General features: G+C 46.7%; 3 protein-coding genes across 5 annotated transcripts in view; 1 reads left to right on the top strand and 2 right to left on the bottom strand.

Moving 5' to 3' along the window:
- The first annotated feature begins 1,105 nt into the window (after positions 1 to 1,105).
- On the top strand, positions 1,106 to 9,763 carry PPAN (peter pan homolog (Drosophila)). 3 transcript variants are annotated; one of them, XM_016431269.2, is made up of 13 exons: positions 1,106 to 1,251; positions 1,413 to 1,583; positions 3,500 to 3,601; positions 3,777 to 3,827; positions 3,914 to 4,084; positions 4,420 to 4,496; positions 4,671 to 4,778; positions 4,869 to 4,992; positions 5,178 to 5,256; positions 5,351 to 5,480; positions 5,581 to 5,753; positions 5,849 to 5,945; positions 7,477 to 9,763. In XM_016431269.2, the coding sequence occupies exons 1-13, from the start codon at positions 1,234 to 1,236 to the stop codon at positions 8,510 to 8,512; spliced, it is 2,337 nt and encodes a 778-aa protein (XP_016286755.1). In that variant the 5' UTR covers positions 1,106 to 1,233; the 3' UTR covers positions 8,513 to 9,763. The 3 variants fall into 3 exon arrangements, with proteins under 3 accessions (XP_016286755.1, XP_056676199.1, NP_001191381.1); XM_056820221.1 differs by lacking the exon at positions 7,477 to 9,763 and having other exon boundaries at positions 1,107 to 1,251; positions 4,674 to 4,778; positions 5,849 to 6,709; NM_001204452.1 differs by lacking the exon at positions 7,477 to 9,763 and having other exon boundaries at positions 1,234 to 1,251; positions 5,849 to 6,075.
- Positions 9,764 to 10,032: 269 nt separating this feature from the next.
- Positions 10,033 to 15,051, bottom strand: EIF3G (eukaryotic translation initiation factor 3 subunit G). Its single transcript, XM_001363582.5, has 11 exons — positions 14,914 to 15,051; positions 14,633 to 14,679; positions 14,403 to 14,486; positions 14,218 to 14,306; positions 13,704 to 13,763; positions 12,449 to 12,553; positions 12,173 to 12,362; positions 11,764 to 11,871; positions 10,562 to 10,698; positions 10,326 to 10,432; positions 10,033 to 10,167 (listed from the first exon to the last, which is right to left on the bottom strand). Exons 1-11 carry the CDS (start codon positions 15,024 to 15,026, stop codon positions 10,152 to 10,154), a joined length of 1,056 nt encoding a protein of 351 aa, XP_001363619.4. The 5' UTR covers positions 15,027 to 15,051; the 3' UTR covers positions 10,033 to 10,151.
- Positions 15,052 to 18,040: 2,989 nt separating this feature from the next.
- LOC100013445 (DNA (cytosine-5)-methyltransferase 1-like) overlaps positions 18,041 to 18,528 on the bottom strand; it is a 43,421-nt gene continuing 42,933 nt past the window's right edge. Inside the window, exon 31 of the mRNA XM_056822775.1 lies at positions 18,041 to 18,304. Within this exon, the coding sequence (XP_056678753.1) occupies positions 18,300 to 18,304 (5 nt within the window). The 3' untranslated portion in view covers positions 18,041 to 18,299. The remainder of the gene's footprint in view (positions 18,305 to 18,528) is intronic.

Here is an 18,528-nt window from a genome sequence, read left to right as displayed (position 1 = left end):
AAAATGTTTTCAATTACATGTACAAACAATTTTTGACAATTGTTTTCGGACATGCTGCAATTCGGATTCTCTTTCCCCACCCCCACCCCCAACCCCCCTGGATAAATAGCCTGTTCTCCTATGACAATTAAACAGACATTTGGAGCAGGTTCAGTGGATAGAGGCTTGGAGACAGGAGATTCTGGGTTCAAATTTGCCCTGGGACACTTCCTGACTATGTGACCTGGGTAAATCACTAAACTCCAATCACCTAGCTCTTACCATTCTTTTGCTTTGGAACTGATCAATCCTATGACAGAAGGTAAGGGTTTAAAAAAAGAAAGAAGCATGATGAAATCAGATGTGTATAGCCAGGTGGAAAATGGTGGGATGGCTGCCCTGGAAGAATCTGGGAGGAGCTCCAGAGTCTATCCTCCACTGTTTCTAAGGAGGAACTCCAGAAGCAATAGGTGCAGAGGAGGTGTGAGTTTCAGGGTGTGTGATCTTGCAGGATGTTGAAATTCCAGAAGAGTCCAAAATGATAAAGTCTGTAGGAGTGCAGAGGGGTGGGAAATGATTTCACAAGGTTGTCGTGTAGATCAAATGAGGTAGCATAGGTTAAACCCTTTGCAAACCTTCAAGTGCTATGGAAAATGCTATAATCCTTACTTATACATAATTGTGCATACATTATCTTCCTAGACAGACTGCACACCTCTGGAGGGCAGGGATTGTTTCTTTTTATCCCCAGCATCTAGAACAAGGTTTCATATACAGTTTTATATTCATTCATTCATCCATTCATTTATTTATTTATTTTTAAACCCTTACCTTCCGTCTTGGAATCAGTACTGTCTCTAGGCCTGGCTCTCAATCCATTGAGCTACCCAGTTGCCTCCCCCCCAACACCCCCCCCCCCCCCCAGTTTTATTAAAGTACAAAGATTGATGGATAGGTACGGGGAAAATGGAAAGGTCGCATGCGTAGGACCTGCCGGGCCGCCTGGGGGCGCTGTTAGGAGGTGGAAGGAGAACGAGGAGAAGGGCCAGGTCATTCTTATCGTTAATGGCGATTCGTAGGAAGATTGACCACGTGACCATCCCTAAAAGAAAATAATTGGTTCCTCACTTCTCTCCTCTCCGCCCCGGAAGTTCCTTCCGACGTTTCCGAGAAGGCCGCGTGTAGAATCCGCGTGGTGAATCCGCCTGTGGCAGTTCCGAGAGCTGGAGTAGACCCTGTGCTCTTGCCAGCGTCATGGGGCGGCACGGGAAGGTGCGATCCCGGGCTAGTGGCAGCGGCGCGTTTTGGACGCCGGGTGAGGGGTTCTGGGCGGGGCCCCGGGGGCGCGGGGTTGTTCGGGGTACCGGTGTGGTGATCGCTGGGGAGCCCCACTTCTCACTCTTCCTCCCACCCTTACCCCATCCCATCTGCAGAGCCAACACCAGAAGCGTGCACGCGCGGCGGCCCAGCTCCGCGCGCAGGAGGCGTACGCGTCCGCTCCACATTCTTTCGTGTTCGCACGTGGTCCCGCCGGCCCCGGAGTCCGCCAGCTCAGCCTGGACGTGCGGCGGGTCATGGAGCCCTACACGGCCAGCTCCCTACAGGTCGGTGTGCGCCCCTGTGAACCCCCAGGGTGGGTTAGGGATGGCGTCGGGAATAGTGTGATTGGACATCATCAAATCTTTCGACACCTCTTTACAATTTCGCCTAGTACCCCCAGCCCTGCCCTCTGGAGTCCAGCAGAAAAATCCTCTCCTTCTTTCCCCAGACTAATTTTGAGGATCTAAGAGAGTGCTTTGGAGCCCTAGGCGTCATCCCGCCCCCCCCCCATTCCTGGGTGACTATGGACAAGTCACTTAACTCAGCTGTCTTGTTTTCCTCTGTAAGACTAGGGAGCTAAATTGGATGTTCCTCAAGATCAATTCTCCCTAATACAAGATGTTTGGAGTAGGGAGCCTTTGAAGCCTATTCCAGCTCAGATCCTGTATTCCAGCGTAAATTGCGGTGCCTGTGGCCGATTTCCCTATTTTTGTCTTGGTGTATCGTTTCATTGTGTAGGACCAGAAATTTCCAGGCAGACCTGAGAGATTTCTTTCATATTTGCTTTTTCTGTTTTAGAGTCAATACTAAGTATTGTCCCAAGGCAGAAGAGTGGTAGGGACAAGGTAATTGGAATCAAATGACTTGCCCAGGGTCACACAGGTAGGATGTATCTGAGGCCAAATTTGAACCCAGGACCGCCAGTTTTCAGTCCTGGCTCTATCCACTGAACCACCTAGCTTCTTCCATGATCTTATTTATTATAAAATATAGTAGAATACTCAGTTCCTATGGCCTTCGTTACCTTACCTAGCACTTTGTTGATCAGAATTAGACCTAGAAAAGCAGTTCACCTCCTGGATTTCTCCATACATTGAAGATAAAAATTGGAAGTAAGGCAAATTAGGAATTTATAATGAGTAATAATCCTTTTCTTAAGCTATTGAGCTTCATTTATTTACTGCATGCTTCCCCCTGTGGTTTGTGTATTCCCTTCTGTTTTCTGTGTTGCCGCTTCTGATGTTTTTTGGTGTAGAGATAATAGATGGGGGGGGGGGCGGGCAGTGAAGACCCTGACAGATCTCAGCCAAGCTAGAAGGGCCTGGTAATGAGCCATATTTCTAGATCATTCAGCTTAAGTTTTCAGGGGTTCATTAATAGACTTCCCAAAAGGTGCTGAATCCTTGCATTTCTGTTTTTCCACACATTTCTAATAGGATACTACAAATCCAGCCATTGTAACTATTTTTTTTTAATAATCTTTTCATAATCTCATTCTAATCTTAAGTCAAATTCCTATGAATGTCAGGGAATACTTTTTTCCCCCCCATAACCTTCCATCTTGAAATCAATACTGCGTATTGGTTCTAAGGCAGAAAAGTGGTATGGGCTGGGCAATGGGGGTTAAGTGACTTGCCAGGGTCACATAGTTAGGAAGTGCCTGAGGTCAGATTTGAACTCAGTAGCTCCTGTCTCTGGGCCTGACTCAATCCACTGAGCCACCTAGCTGCCCAAGGGAATGCTTTTGAAGCCAAATATAACTACATTAAGGGGACATGGGTTCAAATACCACCTCTTTCAGCCTTAGTTGCCTTATTTGTAAAGTGATGGTATTGGACTCTGCCTCTGAGGGGTCCTGAGGCCACAGCTTTATATGTTATCCTCTGATACCTATTAGCATTACAGATGGATAGGAGTGCTTTTTTAAGCTTTTGCATTTTCAATTACCTCACATACATATTCCCCAATCAGAATAATAAGTTTCTAGGCAAATGTATTTGCTTGTTCTTATTATATTGTAAGTCATGGACCAGAAATTATGCCTGAACCTCCAGCTAATTTTCCCACAATAATACTCAAAATCTCTTTTCCCAAGCCTTTTTTTTCCCCATTCTTTCATAATATGTCCTAGAGAAGGAACTGCATACACATCCTTTCAAACCCTGACATCAGCCTTACTCTATACCTTTTACACTACTAGGTACGACGGCGGAATTCCCTTAAGGATTGTGTAGCTGTGGCTGGCCCTCTTGGCGTCTCCCATTTCCTCATCTTTAGCAAAACAGAGAAGAATGTGACATTTGTGAGTGATTCTTCCGTCCCATATAGCCTGGACCTCTTCTGAGCATCACCCTCCCCCACCTCCCAGAAAAGAGCCTGAGTTTCCCCCATAGTCAGGAATATACATTGTTCCCCTGTGAGGGCCCCAATGCCTTTGCCTTCAGACCTGTGTGACCATGTTCCCTTTTCTCTTGCAGAGGCTGATACGACTTCCGGGGGGCCCTACTCTTACCTTTGGGGTCACCAAGGTGAGAGGGATCAAGTGGCATAGTGGTGAGGTGGGAAGGCGGAGGGATCAGCCGCCTGAAGTCAGCCTTGCTTCCTCCACCTCTAGTACTCCCTGGTACGGGACGTCGTCTCCTCCCTGCGTCGCCACCGGATGCATGAACAGCAGTTCTCACACCCCCCCCTCCTGGTGCTCAATGGCTTTGGCCCCCATGGACTTCACGTGAAGCTCACCGCATCGGTATTCCAGAACATGTTTCCATCCATCAATGTACACAAGGTGAGACTTAATGGGAGTCCCTGAGCCAAGATGCTACCTTTAGAGGCAGGAAGATCCAAGTTCAGATCCTTCAGCAGTCACTAGCTGACCCACAGCCCCTCTCAGCTAGTTTCCTTTATAAAATGAGGGTGACAACAGTGCCAACTTTATAGTGTTCTTGTGATCAAATATGTATTGTGAGTGTATATAGTATACGGGATGTGTGTGACATACTAGCACATTGTAGCACCCTCAGCTCATACATTTAATGTGAAGGTGCCCCATGCATGCCAGCCACATGGCTTGTGCCAGGTCCTGCTGGCAGGACCTCTCAGGTGCTCCTTTCTCCCTGCCAGGTGAACCTGAACTGTGTGAAGCGCTGCCTCCTCCTCAGCTACGACCCTGACTCCCAAGAGCTCCAGTTCAGACACTAGTGAGTATGTGTGTGTGTGGGCTTGTGCTACATAAACCCTGGTGACCATGATGATCTGATCTCTGCTGAGACCTTGTGATTGTGTCTTAAGTAAACGCTCTGAGGCCCCCGGGGGAGGGGAGGAAGGAGACCTCAAGGGTCTCTGACCCCTCACCCCAGCCTCCCACCTTGCAGCAGTTTGAAGGTTGTTCCTGTGGGGGCCAGTCGGGGGATGAAGAAGCTTCTACAGGAGAAGTTCCCAAACATGAGCCGCTTGGAGGACGTCAGTGAGCTGCTGGCCACGTGAGCTGGGATCCGGGGGTGGGAAGGGGTTGGTGCCCACCTTTCTTGGGCCCTCACTACCACCTCCAACCCACTCCCATGTCTGCCCAGGGGTGCAGGGCTGTCCGAAAGTGAGGCAGAGCCAGACGGGGAGCACAATGTGACCGAGCTGCCCCAGGCCTATGCTGGTCGAGGGAACATGAAGGCGGAGCAGAGCGCGGTGCGGCTTACTGAGGTGAGGGCTGGGGCGGGGATTGGTCTGGCCAAGCCAAAAGGTTGTGGTATGTGATGAGAATGCTGATGTGATACTCCATGATCACTCAAAGTAAACGTTCTGATGCCTCTGGCCTGCTCAAGGCATGGGGGGGTGGAGCGGCAGAGGGCAGGTTTCAGACACCCACAGTCTCTTCCAACCCCCAGATTGGCCCCAGAATGACCCTGCGGCTCATCAAGATCCAGGAGGGCGTAGGGGACGGAAATGTCCTCTACCACAGCCTTGGTGAGCCACTTGCTGGGAGGAAGAGGGTGCAGGTGGGGAGATGAACAGCAGTGCTTAAAGAATGCTGTCTCCTCTTCTTCCTTCCCTCCTCCAGTGCACAAATCTGAGGAGGAGCTGAGGGCCACTCTGGCCACCAGAGAGCAGAAACTCCTGCTGAAGGCTGAGCGCCGAGGCAAGCAAGAGCAGGACATCAAACGGAAAAAGGAGCAGCGGGAGGCCCACCGGTCAGTGGGGAATGGAGGGAGCCTGGGCACCAGGAGACCCAAGGGAGGGTTTTCTTGGGGCTGAAGACCTAAGTCCCAGAGTGTGATTCTCCCCTTCCAGGAAACGGAGTCTGGAGGGAATGCAGCTGGTAAAGCCCCAAGCTATGGACAAGGGAGATGGGGACAGTGATGCAGAGGACCCAGGCCAGCCAGCTGGAGCAGCCCTCGGGTCTGAGGATGAGGAAGATGAGGCAGAGTATTTTCGCCAAGCAGTTGGTGAAGAGCCAGATGAGGGTGAGTTGGAGAGGGGTGGTCCTTGGTGGGTTCATTCAGCATGTAGGCCTCACTGCCACTCTGCTGATGTTTCTCTCCCTTACCCTCGGCTCCAGATATGTTCCCACAGGCAAAACGGAGACGACCCAACAAGTCCCCTGGACAGCCAGACCAGAAAATAAGAAGGGGCAGAGGGCAGCATCCAAAGGGGAAGTTCCGAGTAGCCAAAGGCAAGCAACCTAGAGGAGCCACAACTCGACATTTCCCTCATAGTCAAGCCCTAGGAAGAGCTTTGGCCTCTAAGAGGCCCCGGCACAAGTCCTCAGCAGCAGCCAGAGCCTGAGATTTGGCTGAAGAATGAACTGATGACCTGTTTTTCTCTCTTCTGGGAAGGGAATAAATACATTGGGCCCTGTGGGTTCTAAGGACAAAGGCACAGCCCTATCCTCCAGCCCCTTCTCCCTTTTCCCCATTCTGTCCTCATTCCTCTGAACAGTCTAAAGCATCCTCTCAGCCCAGGGAAGGGGGATTGAAGGAAGAGGCCTGGTTTCCCACTGTCTCTTGGTTATGGGGAATTAGTTCCTGAGAATTTCCTCAATTGACACAAGTTGTGTTCTTGATGATCTATTGGGGGGAGGGGGGAGCAGTGCAAGAGGTGGCCTTGAGGGAGGAAGCGGTTTCAGTTAAGAGGCCCTTGCATGTACCCCACCAGAGCTACCTATGAAGCAGGTGGGAGCAAGTGTTTGTTAGCTTGGCCCTTGTGGCACAAAGGAAGCTGGGCAATTGAACAGGAGTATACTTTGTCTTATGAATTCTTTGAACTGGTTGGCAGGGGGGCAGTTGGGAATTCAGAACAATTCCCACTTCCCCTGCCAATGTTAGGGCCCAGAAGCTGGGCATGGCTTGCATGGAGTCTCCATACAGAGATGGTAGAAAGTAATGGTTTATATAACATCCCCAATAAAGAAGTAATTGGAGTCCACTGTCACTTGGAGAGTTATTTCTGGTGGGTGGAAGGAGCTAGAAAGTCTGGTTTTCCTGTCTGAGGAGCCCTGTTGGGGTGGGGGCGTGAGAATGAGGAAGGAAATATGTATTGGGAGGGGCTAACTGCTAAGAGGTGGTGCACCATTCTGACTAAGAGGTGACGGCAGAGCCTGGTAGTTGAGATTGAGGCAGCAGAGGAACGCGGGCCACCAGCACCAGGAGCAAGGTCAAGGCAGGTGAATGGGGACTGGGAACTGAGATGGGAAGGAGTGGTTTGAGGTGGGGATGTAGAGTTGCCCCATGTTTCCAGGTTTCACCAACAAATCAATGGGGAAGGAGAATTGGGAGGAGGGAGGGCAGAAATCCTCCCCAAAGGATGTGTTGAGTAATGGCTGGAAAGGGCAGTTTCTGGGCTTGTTTCCTCTCTGAAATGAAGGGACTGAACTAAATCAGTTCATAAACTTGGATTTGAAAGAGACCTTAAGAGATTATCCAGTCCAGCAACACCCCACTTGTATTACAGATGAGCAAATTAAGACCCAGGGAACTACAAGACTTGCTCAGGGCCTCACAGTTGAAAATTTGAGTTAGAATTCAGTTTTATCCGATTACTGTGTCCAAACTTCTTCACTACTTCATGTTGACTCAAGGTCATATAGGAAGAGATGGGGACTGTTGATTCCTATATTTGGGGGAAAGGAGCTGCCCATTCAGGCCTGCTTTCCATTTCCACAGGCACCATGACCCAAACACCTAACAGCACCTGCTTGCCAGGGATCTTGGTGAGGGTTACCAGCACCCTGAACCACTACCAGCACTACCTGTGGCCTGTGCTAATGGTCGAGTTCCTCGTGGCCGTGGCGGGTAATGGCCTGGTCCTGTATCGGTTCAGTTCACAAGAGCAGCGCCCATGGCATCCAGCCATCATCTTCTCAGCTCAGCTGGCCGTCAGTGACTTTCTCTATGCTCTCACCCTGCCCCCCCTGGTTTTCTATTTCTATCCCCCAAAACACTGGAGTTTTGGGGAGGCTGCCTGTCTGCTAGAGCGCTTCCTCTTTAACTGTAACCTCTACAGTGGCATTTTCTTCATCACTTGCATAAGCCTCAACCGATATATAGGCATTGTGCACCCTTTCTTTGCCCATGGCCATGTGCGACCCAAGCATGCCTGGGCAATCAGCTTGGTTGGTTGGGGCCTTGTGGCTGCCCTGGCAGCACCTACCCTCAAGTTCTCACACCTTGTCTTGCCTGAAAATGGCACAGGGGCACATTGCCATGTGAATCAGACCGAGTCCTGTACTAAATGCCTGGGAACTGCTGAAAATGATCATCTGCCTGCCTACTGGGTCTACAGCCTGGTGCTGGCAGTGCTAGGCTGTGGCCTACCCTTCCTGCTCACTCTCCTGGCCTATAGTGCCATTTGCCAGGCCATCCTTACCAACCCCAATATAACAAGGCCAGAGAAACTTAAGGTGGGAATGCTAGTAGTGGGTGGGGTAGTCCTCTATGCTGTGTCCTACATCCCATATCACATCTTGCTTGTCCTCAACATCCAGGCCCGTCGCCACTGGCTGGAACACTGCAGCAGTTTCTCAAATGAGTTCCAGGCTAAAGCTGCTCTGGACATTAGTTTGTACCTGGGCTACCAGGCAAGCAGGGTGCTTGTGCCTCTGGCCATCTGCCTCCACCCATTGCTCTATACAGCTGTGGCCTCAAGCCTTCGATGTTCAAGACTATGTGGGGGACCCAAGGGTGGAGAAATATCCCTGAGGCAAATAAGCTCTGCTAAATCTTGACCACTGACAAGCTTTGACACAGCATACTGTCATTGGATATATAGTTGTCCAAGACCAGCATTGAGCTTGTGATAAGGCAATATATGAAGATGTGATGGGGTAATGAGCAGACCGCTGTGCCAGACAAATGGAAGAATTGAGGCACCAAAGTTAGAAAGCTTAAGTGACCTTTGACTATCTCACTCCATTACTCTTTGCTAAATGGGTCTCCCAGGCCTGGCTCTCCTTTCCAATCCTTGCAGTTTGCCAACCTCATGCTATCAGAGATGATTCCCATGATCAAAAACTTCATTGGCCCGTGCCTCTAAAATGAGACACCAACTCTTTAGGAAAGCCCCCCAACTTTGACACCTATTTCACCTTACTTCCTAAGCATCTAGCTTCACCCACACTGGAGTGCTAACCATTCCTTAAACTTCTATTTCCCTGCATTTGTTGGGCCTAGAACTCAGATTTGCAAATCCAAATCCTTAGTTTCCCTCATGGGCTCAGCTCAGGTGCCATATCCACTGGGTATTTGGCCTTCTCAATGACTTATTGCCAACACCCACTCCCCGTCTTCCGCTTCCAGCTGAAAATTTTCTTTTTCTTTTGCTTATATTACATCCCCAAATCTCCTAAGTTCAGGGAGGATGACAGCTATCACTCACCTCTTATCTTTGAATCCTGAGCTAACAGTATTCTCAAAGACTGGTCAAAGACGAGGGGAAAGCTCAATTTTTTGCAAAATATTGTACTCACAAAGAACTGGAAGGAAAGTGGACACCTATCAACTGGGGAATGGCTAAAGAAACTGCAGGACATAGACATAATGGAGTCTTGTAACAAGCTGTACTGTGACAGATATGAAGAATCCCAAGAACCATATATAGCCCTCACAAGGACTTCAAAGAACTAACCCTCCAATCCAACCTTATTTCACAGAGGCCAACCCTGAGGCCGAAAGAGAGGAAACGACTCACTCAGTTACAAGGCAGAGCCAAATATGACTTAAGCAAGTGAAGAAGCAGAATCATTTACAAAATTATTTCAGTAATTTTTAAGAAAAACTTCCTGCCTGGTCAATACTACGACCCATCCATTCTCAGTGAATTGGATTAACTATGCTTCCCTAATTCTTGGCAGAGAGGACAACAGGCATGGACCAAAACATTACTTTTTGGTTATGGACCAATGTGGTGTTTTTGTTTTCACTTCTCTGTGGAAGATTCTATTATGGGGAGAATGAAATAAAATGACCACTTCAAGAAGAAGTGACAGTGATGTAAATAAAATAGCAGGCACTTAATAAGTCACCTCTGCCTTAAAGCCTGAGACTGGGTGGGAGCTGTGGAAAAGCCTGACTTGAGAGCCTCAACTAGGGCAGGATGGGGCCACCAGGTGACAGCTCTTGAATCACATCAGGGCGGAAGGAAGAGGCTGGGTCTAGGGATGGGGTATTACCACAGGCACCACATGGCTTCTTGCTGGTTCTAGATTTGTTCCTGAGACTCAGAAGAATAAAAAAGAGAGGCTTGGGGGCAGGTGTGAATATTTATTGCCCTTGGCCAGTAGGGGGCTTCCGTTAAAGCCCCCTCCCTCAGATTCAGGTCCTTTTCCAATCCAGGCAACTGTGTGGTAGGTAGACAACATGGTGACTTCAGTTGGTTGAAGGTCTGCAGAAATTAGCAAAGAGACAGTTAGGATTTCTTATCTCCCTTCTCTAACATAACCCAGAAATAATTCATGAAAATATCTACAATGGAGGGTCCAGCCCCAAAGTTAGGTTCAGGTCAGGGATACTGGCCAGAGATGGATAATGGAAAAAACTTACTTGGCCCATTCCACATTGAGAATGAGATGGTCATAGCCAAATCCAGACACACCAGCAATGGCACGAGCAGCATCCTCCCGCCGGTGGAAGCTAATGAAGGCAAAGCCCTAGGGAAGGCATTAAAGATGTATCAGCCTTCCCTCCATTCAGAAACCATAGAAAACACAATTTCCATGGTCTAAGTTAGCTTCCCTAGGAAGCTTCACCCAGGAAATACCTAGTCAAAGCAGCCCTACCTTGGACTGGCCAGTGGTCTTGTCTTTGGCCAGGTAGATTCTGGAGATGGATCCAAATGGCCGAAACAGCTCCTGCAAGTCAGTCTCTCGAGTATCTTCTGAGAGGTTAGTGACTCGGATGGTAGCATTATCATCCGCTGAAAAAGATAGGCAAACATGGGAAAGGTCCAGTCCAAAGCAGGCAGTAATGCTGGATAATTATAAGGTATCTGCCATTCTCAAAGCATCATGGCCCACCCCAGCCCTGGGGGAAGCCACAAAGTAGAACCAAGACAGGAACTATAGCTTTGTCTAAAGCTGATTTAATTCGCCATGAATTTTATGATGCATAATCTGTTTGGTTATTGGTACAGACCAACAATCCTTTAACTCTATTCCTTATTAACTGCCTGGTCAGATCCCATTTCCCCTTCTCTTCTAATCCTCAAACACTCACCTGCTGACTGAGAGCAGACAACATAGTCTTCTACTTTAAAAAATACTGTAGACATCCAATGTGATCTAAAGTTAAGACTTGTGCCTATCCCTTTGACCCTATTTCTTTCTCACTTTCCCCCAAGACTTTGCTTTAGCAGGAATCTTCTTCTCTTGCATTTCTGATCCCTTCTTTGCTTACTGGCTCCTTTTCATTTGCCTAGAAATATGCTTAACACTTCCTGCCTCCACTTTCCCTTCTCTTCTCTCCTTCAATTTTTTCTTAAGCAAAATTACACATTCCACTGTACAGAAATTTTCTTCAGTGACTCAATATTGAGTCAAAGTCAAATTTTCTGTCATTGAAGGCACCCTAGAAACTGGTGACACCCCACATTGTTGATCTTCTCTCATGTTACTCTAACTGAATTGGCCTACATGGATTCTGAAGAGGCACTGTACACTTTAATTTTCAAGCCACTGTTCTTTTTGCCAGCATTGCTCTCCTCCCACCAATTCATCAGATGGATTTCTGCTTATCTTTGAGACACAATTCAAATGCTAACTCATTAAAGCAGCTTTCCAGTAACCCAAGTTAGATAAGCTTCTCTCAGATCTCACATTTATTTTGTAACTAATTCAATTGTAAAATATCACTACATTGGCATTTTATTCCCCTACTAAGCTGTCAGCACATAGGCAACCCTCTAAGAAAAGGCTAATGAGCAGTAAGTCTTAACCATTTGGTATCTTCCAGTCCATCCTTGCCTCCAGGATCCTTTCCATACCTCTCCGGTTGGGCTGCATAGACTCTCCTCTTCGACTCGCTCCATCTCGAAGACTTGGGGGCACATATTTCCCTGTCTTGCTCTGGGCTGCCTGCACAGGCTCCAACTCTGTCAGGGGTAGACACAAAGGCTGAGAATGACCCAAGGCCTGCCCCAATTCCCCCTCTCAGTTGCTTCCAGGGCCAAAGCCAAAATGTCTAAGCCAGGATCTTACCAAGTAGACTTCCCCGTTATGTTAAAACTCCCTTCTCCTCCAAACATAGACCACCACCAGCACCAGTACCACCCCCAGGCCAAATTGCTATGGCATTAAAATAGAGACATTTTACAGAGTCACAGAAGTTGAGACAACGGCAAGTCCCACAAAGACACACCCACATGCCCACCAGCCCCAGTAACCCCTTCAAACCTCCAGGGATCTTCTCCTTCTCCCCAGTAGACAACCCCAGCTGTTCAGCCAGTTCCTTCTGCATAGGTCCCAGTGTGTCTTTGTAAGGACAGCGAGTTGTCCAGTGGTCACCCTTGCAGATTCGACATGACACAATCTTCTGCCCCTTCAGTTTATTCATTGGGTCCTCCTCCTCCTGGCAATTCAAGTCCTGGGCGTGGAGGAGATAAGAATGAGATGGAAATGCTTTGCTCCTGTACCAAAACTTCTTCCCCAGCTCCTGTACCCATGAATTACCTCTTTGCTGGTAATAAATGTCATAGAAACATCATCGCTGACAGTAGTGGTGGCCACATTTGGGCCAGGGGGATCAAACTCTGAGTTGCCAAATTTCTTCCAGTTCTGGGGACAGAAAAAGTCATAAGATTAGAACCGGGCCAGGTAGGCCTGAGTCACAGTTCACAGGGGTGGTTGGTGGGATATAACACTGGGGTTTTTGTAAAGTTTCAACTGGGGGATTTTAGAAGTAGAAAACTATCAAGAAGAATATACTTCTGGAATGTAACAAAATCTTTTTCTAAATCCCTAAGTTATCACAGAAAACCTAATAGAAAATTTCCAATCATGAGAAACTTCTGACCTCCTGAGGCAGACCATATGAACAGTTCATTAGGAACCTAAATCTTCCTTTCAGCCATTTCCATATACTGCCCTTGTCTCTTCTCTCACAGCAGAAGATCAAGCCTAATCCTCAACTAAACAGTCTTTTCAAGTAGAATGAAAGTGAGGTAAAAAAAAGTGCTTTATAAATCTTAAAACATTAAAGGAATAAATAAGGAGGTAAATTATCTTGTTTGCTGGGAAAGAATTAGCAAAAATATGCTGAATTGAACTGAATTCAGTGCTCACTTTTGGGTAATGAGTTTACAAAATTATTCTCCATCCCAGGCTATCCTGTCTAAGCTTGCCTGCTTTTATGTTCCCACCACATGCCTAAATATTTTAGTCTTGGATCTAGCTTATTCAAAGTTCTTACTTTCCAGACCAGAAAATATTCATATTCAGAATCTGTTCTCATGTGTAATCCTATTTATTCTCTTACCTATTTTAGTTCCTGGTCCTCAAACTTTTCCTAGATCCAAGGAAACTTCCTTTCCTTAGAATATACAAGGCCTGGAAATAGCAGGAAAGTTGCAAGATTTCCCAAACATTCCTGGCTTAAGAGTATGTATACAATCAGTAATTCCAACTCCCCCTATTTGTGTAGATTTCTAGAATTTGCAAAGTACTTTCCTCACAATTCTACAAGTCAGAAGCATCACTATTCCCCTTTTTAAAGATGGAGTAACTGAAGTTCAAAAGTGACTTGCCCAGAAATACAAAGCTGCCCTAAGTGTCAGGATCAGAATTAGAATCTAGGTTTCTCCTAACTCCAAGTCTAGCATTCTTTCCATTGTATTCTGCTCCATGATGAGCTAATGCTTACAGAACATCAAGAAGAACCTTGAAGAAAAAGATACAAAAAGAAGATACATTGTCCAATGATTTTTACCTTTCTCCTTGCAACAGCCTTAGATGCCTTCCGAGTTTCAATTCTAAAGGTACGGACAATCTGTAAAAATGAACAAGAAAAGAGAGGGATTGGGGAAGAGTCCATTCACTGGGTTAATCAGTGTATCCAACTAGGAATTGAGAGGGTCTGCATCCTACTGGGTAGCATTCCAGTAGGATGAGACCTTCCTTTAAGTAGGATAATCAAATCAACACTCTCATGGTTACTAAAAACAGTGTCAATTAACTTCCCCACTGCTTCAAACACTAACCTTGTAACTTCTTAGAACAAAATACATCTATATAAAGGCACATATGTTACCACTGTCCTATATGTGTGGTCTCCCCCATGAGACGAGGAGCACCTTAAGAATAAGACCTATATATCCCTGTTGAACTTTTATCTTCAGTGCTTGGTCCATTCGGTAAAAGCTTTCTCATTCACTAAGACAAAAAGTCTGTCTAACTCACATAAGGAAAAGTTGGGAAGGAATAAGGAAAACAGCAGAGCCCACCTTGAATTTCTTGCCGTCGTCTTCTACCTTATATTCGGTGATGGTTTTGATGTTCCCGTTGATGACTTCCTTGGGGGCAGGGAGAGGAGCTAAGGGAGAAACAGCCAAGGAAAAGGACGGATGGAGACCCAGAACAACAAAACACGCTCCCCCTCCTGGGACACAAATACAGCTGGGACACTCACCACCGGGCAGTAGCTCTGGCTCATTGTTGGGCTCTCCTGTGGCCAATGGAATCCCCTTGAGGAGCTCACTGGTGACACACTTGTCTGCGGGGAAGGGACAGAGGTCAGGCTAGACTCGGAAAGGAGGCTGGAGAGGAGGAAGAGAAAGGCCAGACCAGAAGGGGCATGGGGGGGGGGGGGAATAGGAGGGGGTTAGTTTTGGGGGTTTGCGAGCGCCGAACCAGACTCACCATCATCTCCTTCTTCCTCCACCTGGTCCGCCCAACTGGGCTTCGAGCTGCGGGAGAAAAGAGTCTTTCAGGGACGACCAGAAACTGAAGCCCCGGGATCCTCTACCCTGCTCTGCCTGCTCCCGGTTTCTGTCCAGGCCTTGGCTCCGGCCCAGGAGGCTAGGGCACCGCCAGCTCCCCGCTCCTGTTCCCAGCCCCCGTCTAGGGGTCCCCTCCGCCCTGTCGCCCCTAACCTAGGCACCCAGGACCCCAGCCCCACGAACCCAGCCCAGCTTTCTCACTCAAAGTCTCCGGTCGGCATCGTCCGGGATCTTCCACGCAGCCTGAGCCCGGGCCAAAGACAGGAAACGGAAATGGATTCTGAAATCCACTTCCGCCGTCTTGGCTGAGGCATCGCTCGGCTCTTCCGTTGTCACGGCGTCCCCTGCTGGAGGAGGCTGCCTGGTGCAAGCGAGAATTCGGCTCTGAGCTGTCGGAGAGCAAGTATCACTTCTCTCTTCTCTCATCCCCTTTTTGCCCCATCCCAACCCCCTGCTCCCTTCTCCCCAAACCCTTCCCCAAAATTCCTCCTCTGGCCCCAGCACTCTCCAGCCCCCTTCCCCTCATTCCCATCTCTGCCTCAGCCTTCCCTACCCTATTCTGTGCCCCAACCCTCCACGTTTGCTTTCTCCCGAGCCCCACATATTTCCCCTCTCAACCCCCAGCATCTCCCTTTCTGCTCCAGCCCCCCATGCTTCCGTCCCCGCTTCCCCTAAACTCCCAGTCTCTGTCCCCAGCCTTCCCTGCTCCCCTTCCTTTCCCCATCCTACTTTTTGCTCCCTTACAAAAAGGAACAGATTTGGTCCAAAGTATTGTGGAGCTTTATGGTAAACCCGAAAGACAAAAGGAGGAGCCCTTCACTCTCTCGATTTTCAGTAGTGTCCGACTTTTCATGACCTCATTTGGGGATTTATAGGCAAGTATGACTGGTTTGCCATTTTCTTCTCCAGCTTATTTTACAGATGAACAGACCAGATTTGAATTGAGGAAGACATATCAGAAAGACTCCAAGGTCCAGCTGCGGTTCTATGTACTGTACTACTTATATGCTTCCTACACTGGTGAAACTTGGCTACCAATTTCCCCTGCAGAGCAATCCCACAGCCATACTCCCGATTTCCTCTAGATAAAATAGGGTTATTTTAGGGGACCATTTCTGCAGTAGGAAAGACATAAATAACTAGGGGTCAGATAATGGGAAGAAAAGTAGTATATTTACTAAAATTTGAAAGATGAAATAGGAATATAACTGATTCAGAAGCTATGACCTTAAAGGAAAGAAAGGAGCATTTATTAAGTGCCTACTATGTGCCAGGCACTGGAATAAGTGATGTGCAAATATTTGATCATCATAACCATGGGAAGTAGGTGCTTAGTAGCATGACTTTAGTTTGTTTTTTAAAACCCTCACTTATTTTACTATCAATTCAAAGACTGAAGAGCAGCAAGGGCTACCAGTGATGGTGAACCTTTTAGAGACTAAGTGCCCAAACTGTACCTTCACAGTACATGTGAGCCTCTCCCTTACCCCAGACAGGGAAGGAAGGAAATGTTGGGAAGGGCAGGTGTTGTGAAAAATGTCCTCAGGCTCAGTGGTGAGAGGGAAAGGAACAGCCCCTTCCAGCACTTATGCCATAGGTTCCCTAACATGGGGCTAGGCAATTGGAGTTAAGTAACTTGCCCAGGATCAAACAGATAGGAAATATCTGAGGGCAGATTTGAACCCAGGGGTTCCATATCTAGACCTGATACTATCTACCTTCCCTCATTTTACAGTTGAAGAAACTGAGGCAAACAGGACAAGCAAGCAGTTTACTCCAGATCAAAACATATCAGAGACCAGATTTGAACATGTCTTCCTGACTCCATGTCTAGACTTCTATTCAATAGATCACCTAGCTGCCTTTATAAACCTATTTAATCTGAGAGATATAGTGAAAACAGTATGTGTTAAAGAGAAAAAGATCTGAAGTTTGGATCTTAGATCTGCCCCTTGCATTCAGAGGTCAAGTAACTTGCCTAAACTCCTCTTACTAGTTCTGTCATTCATAAAATGAGAGTTTTAGAGTAGATGATTAAAAGTTTCCTTATAGCTATAAGCCTTGTGATCTTAAGCAAGAAAAAGCCCCAATGAGCAGGACAGTCCCTGACCACATAGGATTAACAGTATGGAACACTTGTTTTAGCAGCCCTTTAAGGGTGTAGAATTACATAGCTGCCTTTGGCTTTTCACTTTAAAACTAGAAACAACTTATCCCCTGACCAAGGAGTTCTACTGTTGTGACAAGGGAATCACTTTAAAAGACTAATATATATTAATTCAAGGTCGCCAAGGAATTCAGCTATGTAATTCCTAAATGAAAAACTCAAGTCAGCAGTCAGCCTTTTTTGGAGTTTAATTACAATAGGAGCAAGAAAGGAATTAGAGATAGAGAGAGAGAAAAAGGGAGAGAAGGGAATAGGGCTTAAATACCCCTTCTGTTTAGGCTGGGCCAAAAGGCCCAAGCCCTTAGATAGCTGGGGCAAAGAAAAGAGATCAGTCCCTATCACTCACGTGACCAAAATGGAGAAACAGTCTCAGAGGCCCCCACCTTCAGCTTCCTTCAGCGCAAGCTTCTCCGAGTCCACCGCAATCACCCCGACCAAACTCCTCAACCCTCCTCAAGTCTCCAGACCCTCCTATCTTTAAGGAAACCATCCAAGTTCCTCCTCTCAGTTCTCCCATCTACCAATCACTGTTCATCAATTTCCCTGTGCCAATGGAGGCTCTAGCTTAACCCAGGACCGCCCAGAGGTTTCTGGCTTTTGCACATGTCTGTTGAAGGTCATATTTTCAAATAATTAAATCTTTGATCTAGGCTGCAGCCCTTACTCAATCCTGTTAGGACTGAATAGGGTGGAGATTTATTCCAAGTATCTCCATTGTATCAATTCTAAAATCAATCATGATTCAAAGAAATTCCTGTTCTATGCTTAAGCATAGGTCAAAGTCCTTTCCATTGTTCAGCAAAAGGTTTCTGTCCTAAAGTAATCTTAAGAAGGGAAGAGAAGGAACCTCCCATGCCAATGGGGTTCCCATTCCAATAGACTATCAGTAAGAAATTTTCCAAGTATGAAATATCCCAATGGTGAAATTTCCAACATTTATAAGTCTAAGGAATTTTGAGGTTTACACTGTCTTTTCAGAGCAGATGTCTCTTAAAAGGGAGACCTTCATTTTCCAACTGAAAACATTCTAAGTTGTGGCAGGCTGACAAGTCAGAAGTCCTAATGTGCTAGAGAGATACTTGACCTAAAAACTGGAACAATTTTGGAATTGTTATTGAGTTATAAGAGGCAGGAATGAGACTTGAATATTTATAAAGATTTATTATATATGTAAAAACATTTCAGTCATTAGAAATTAGTAAATTTAATATGTAATTAAAATAGTTTTAAAATCTAGTCTATATAAAGAGTACTTTACAGTTTAACAATTTGATCATAAAAAGAATGCAGTGTCAGCCAAGGAGAGACAGACATTTCATGAATATGAATACAATGGAATAATAAAAAAGATTGGCACATTAAGAAAAGTAATCCACAACTTCCAAATTCCAACTGATGGCTATGTCTCAGGCCTCTTTATTTAAACTGAGGAGAAACAAAAGACAAATGTGAGTTTGAATAGAAAGGGACAACATAGTATTATGACTGCCAAATGTGACAACTTAAATGTTTTGGGTGAAATAACAATTATATTAAATATCAGGAATATTAACACAGATAACAAGTTGGTAATGGCTGAACACACACACCACACACATCTCTAGACAAAATAGAGCCAAGAGCCCTCTATTGTAGCTGCTCTTAGACAC

Source organism: Monodelphis domestica, chromosome 3, assembly GCF_027887165.1.
Source record: "Monodelphis domestica isolate mMonDom1 chromosome 3, mMonDom1.pri, whole genome shotgun sequence".
Lineage (NCBI taxonomy): Eukaryota > Metazoa > Chordata > Mammalia > Didelphimorphia > Didelphidae > Monodelphis > Monodelphis domestica.
The sequence above is the reverse complement of the archived record's forward strand: the minus strand, read 5'-3'. Positions and strand labels throughout refer to the sequence as shown.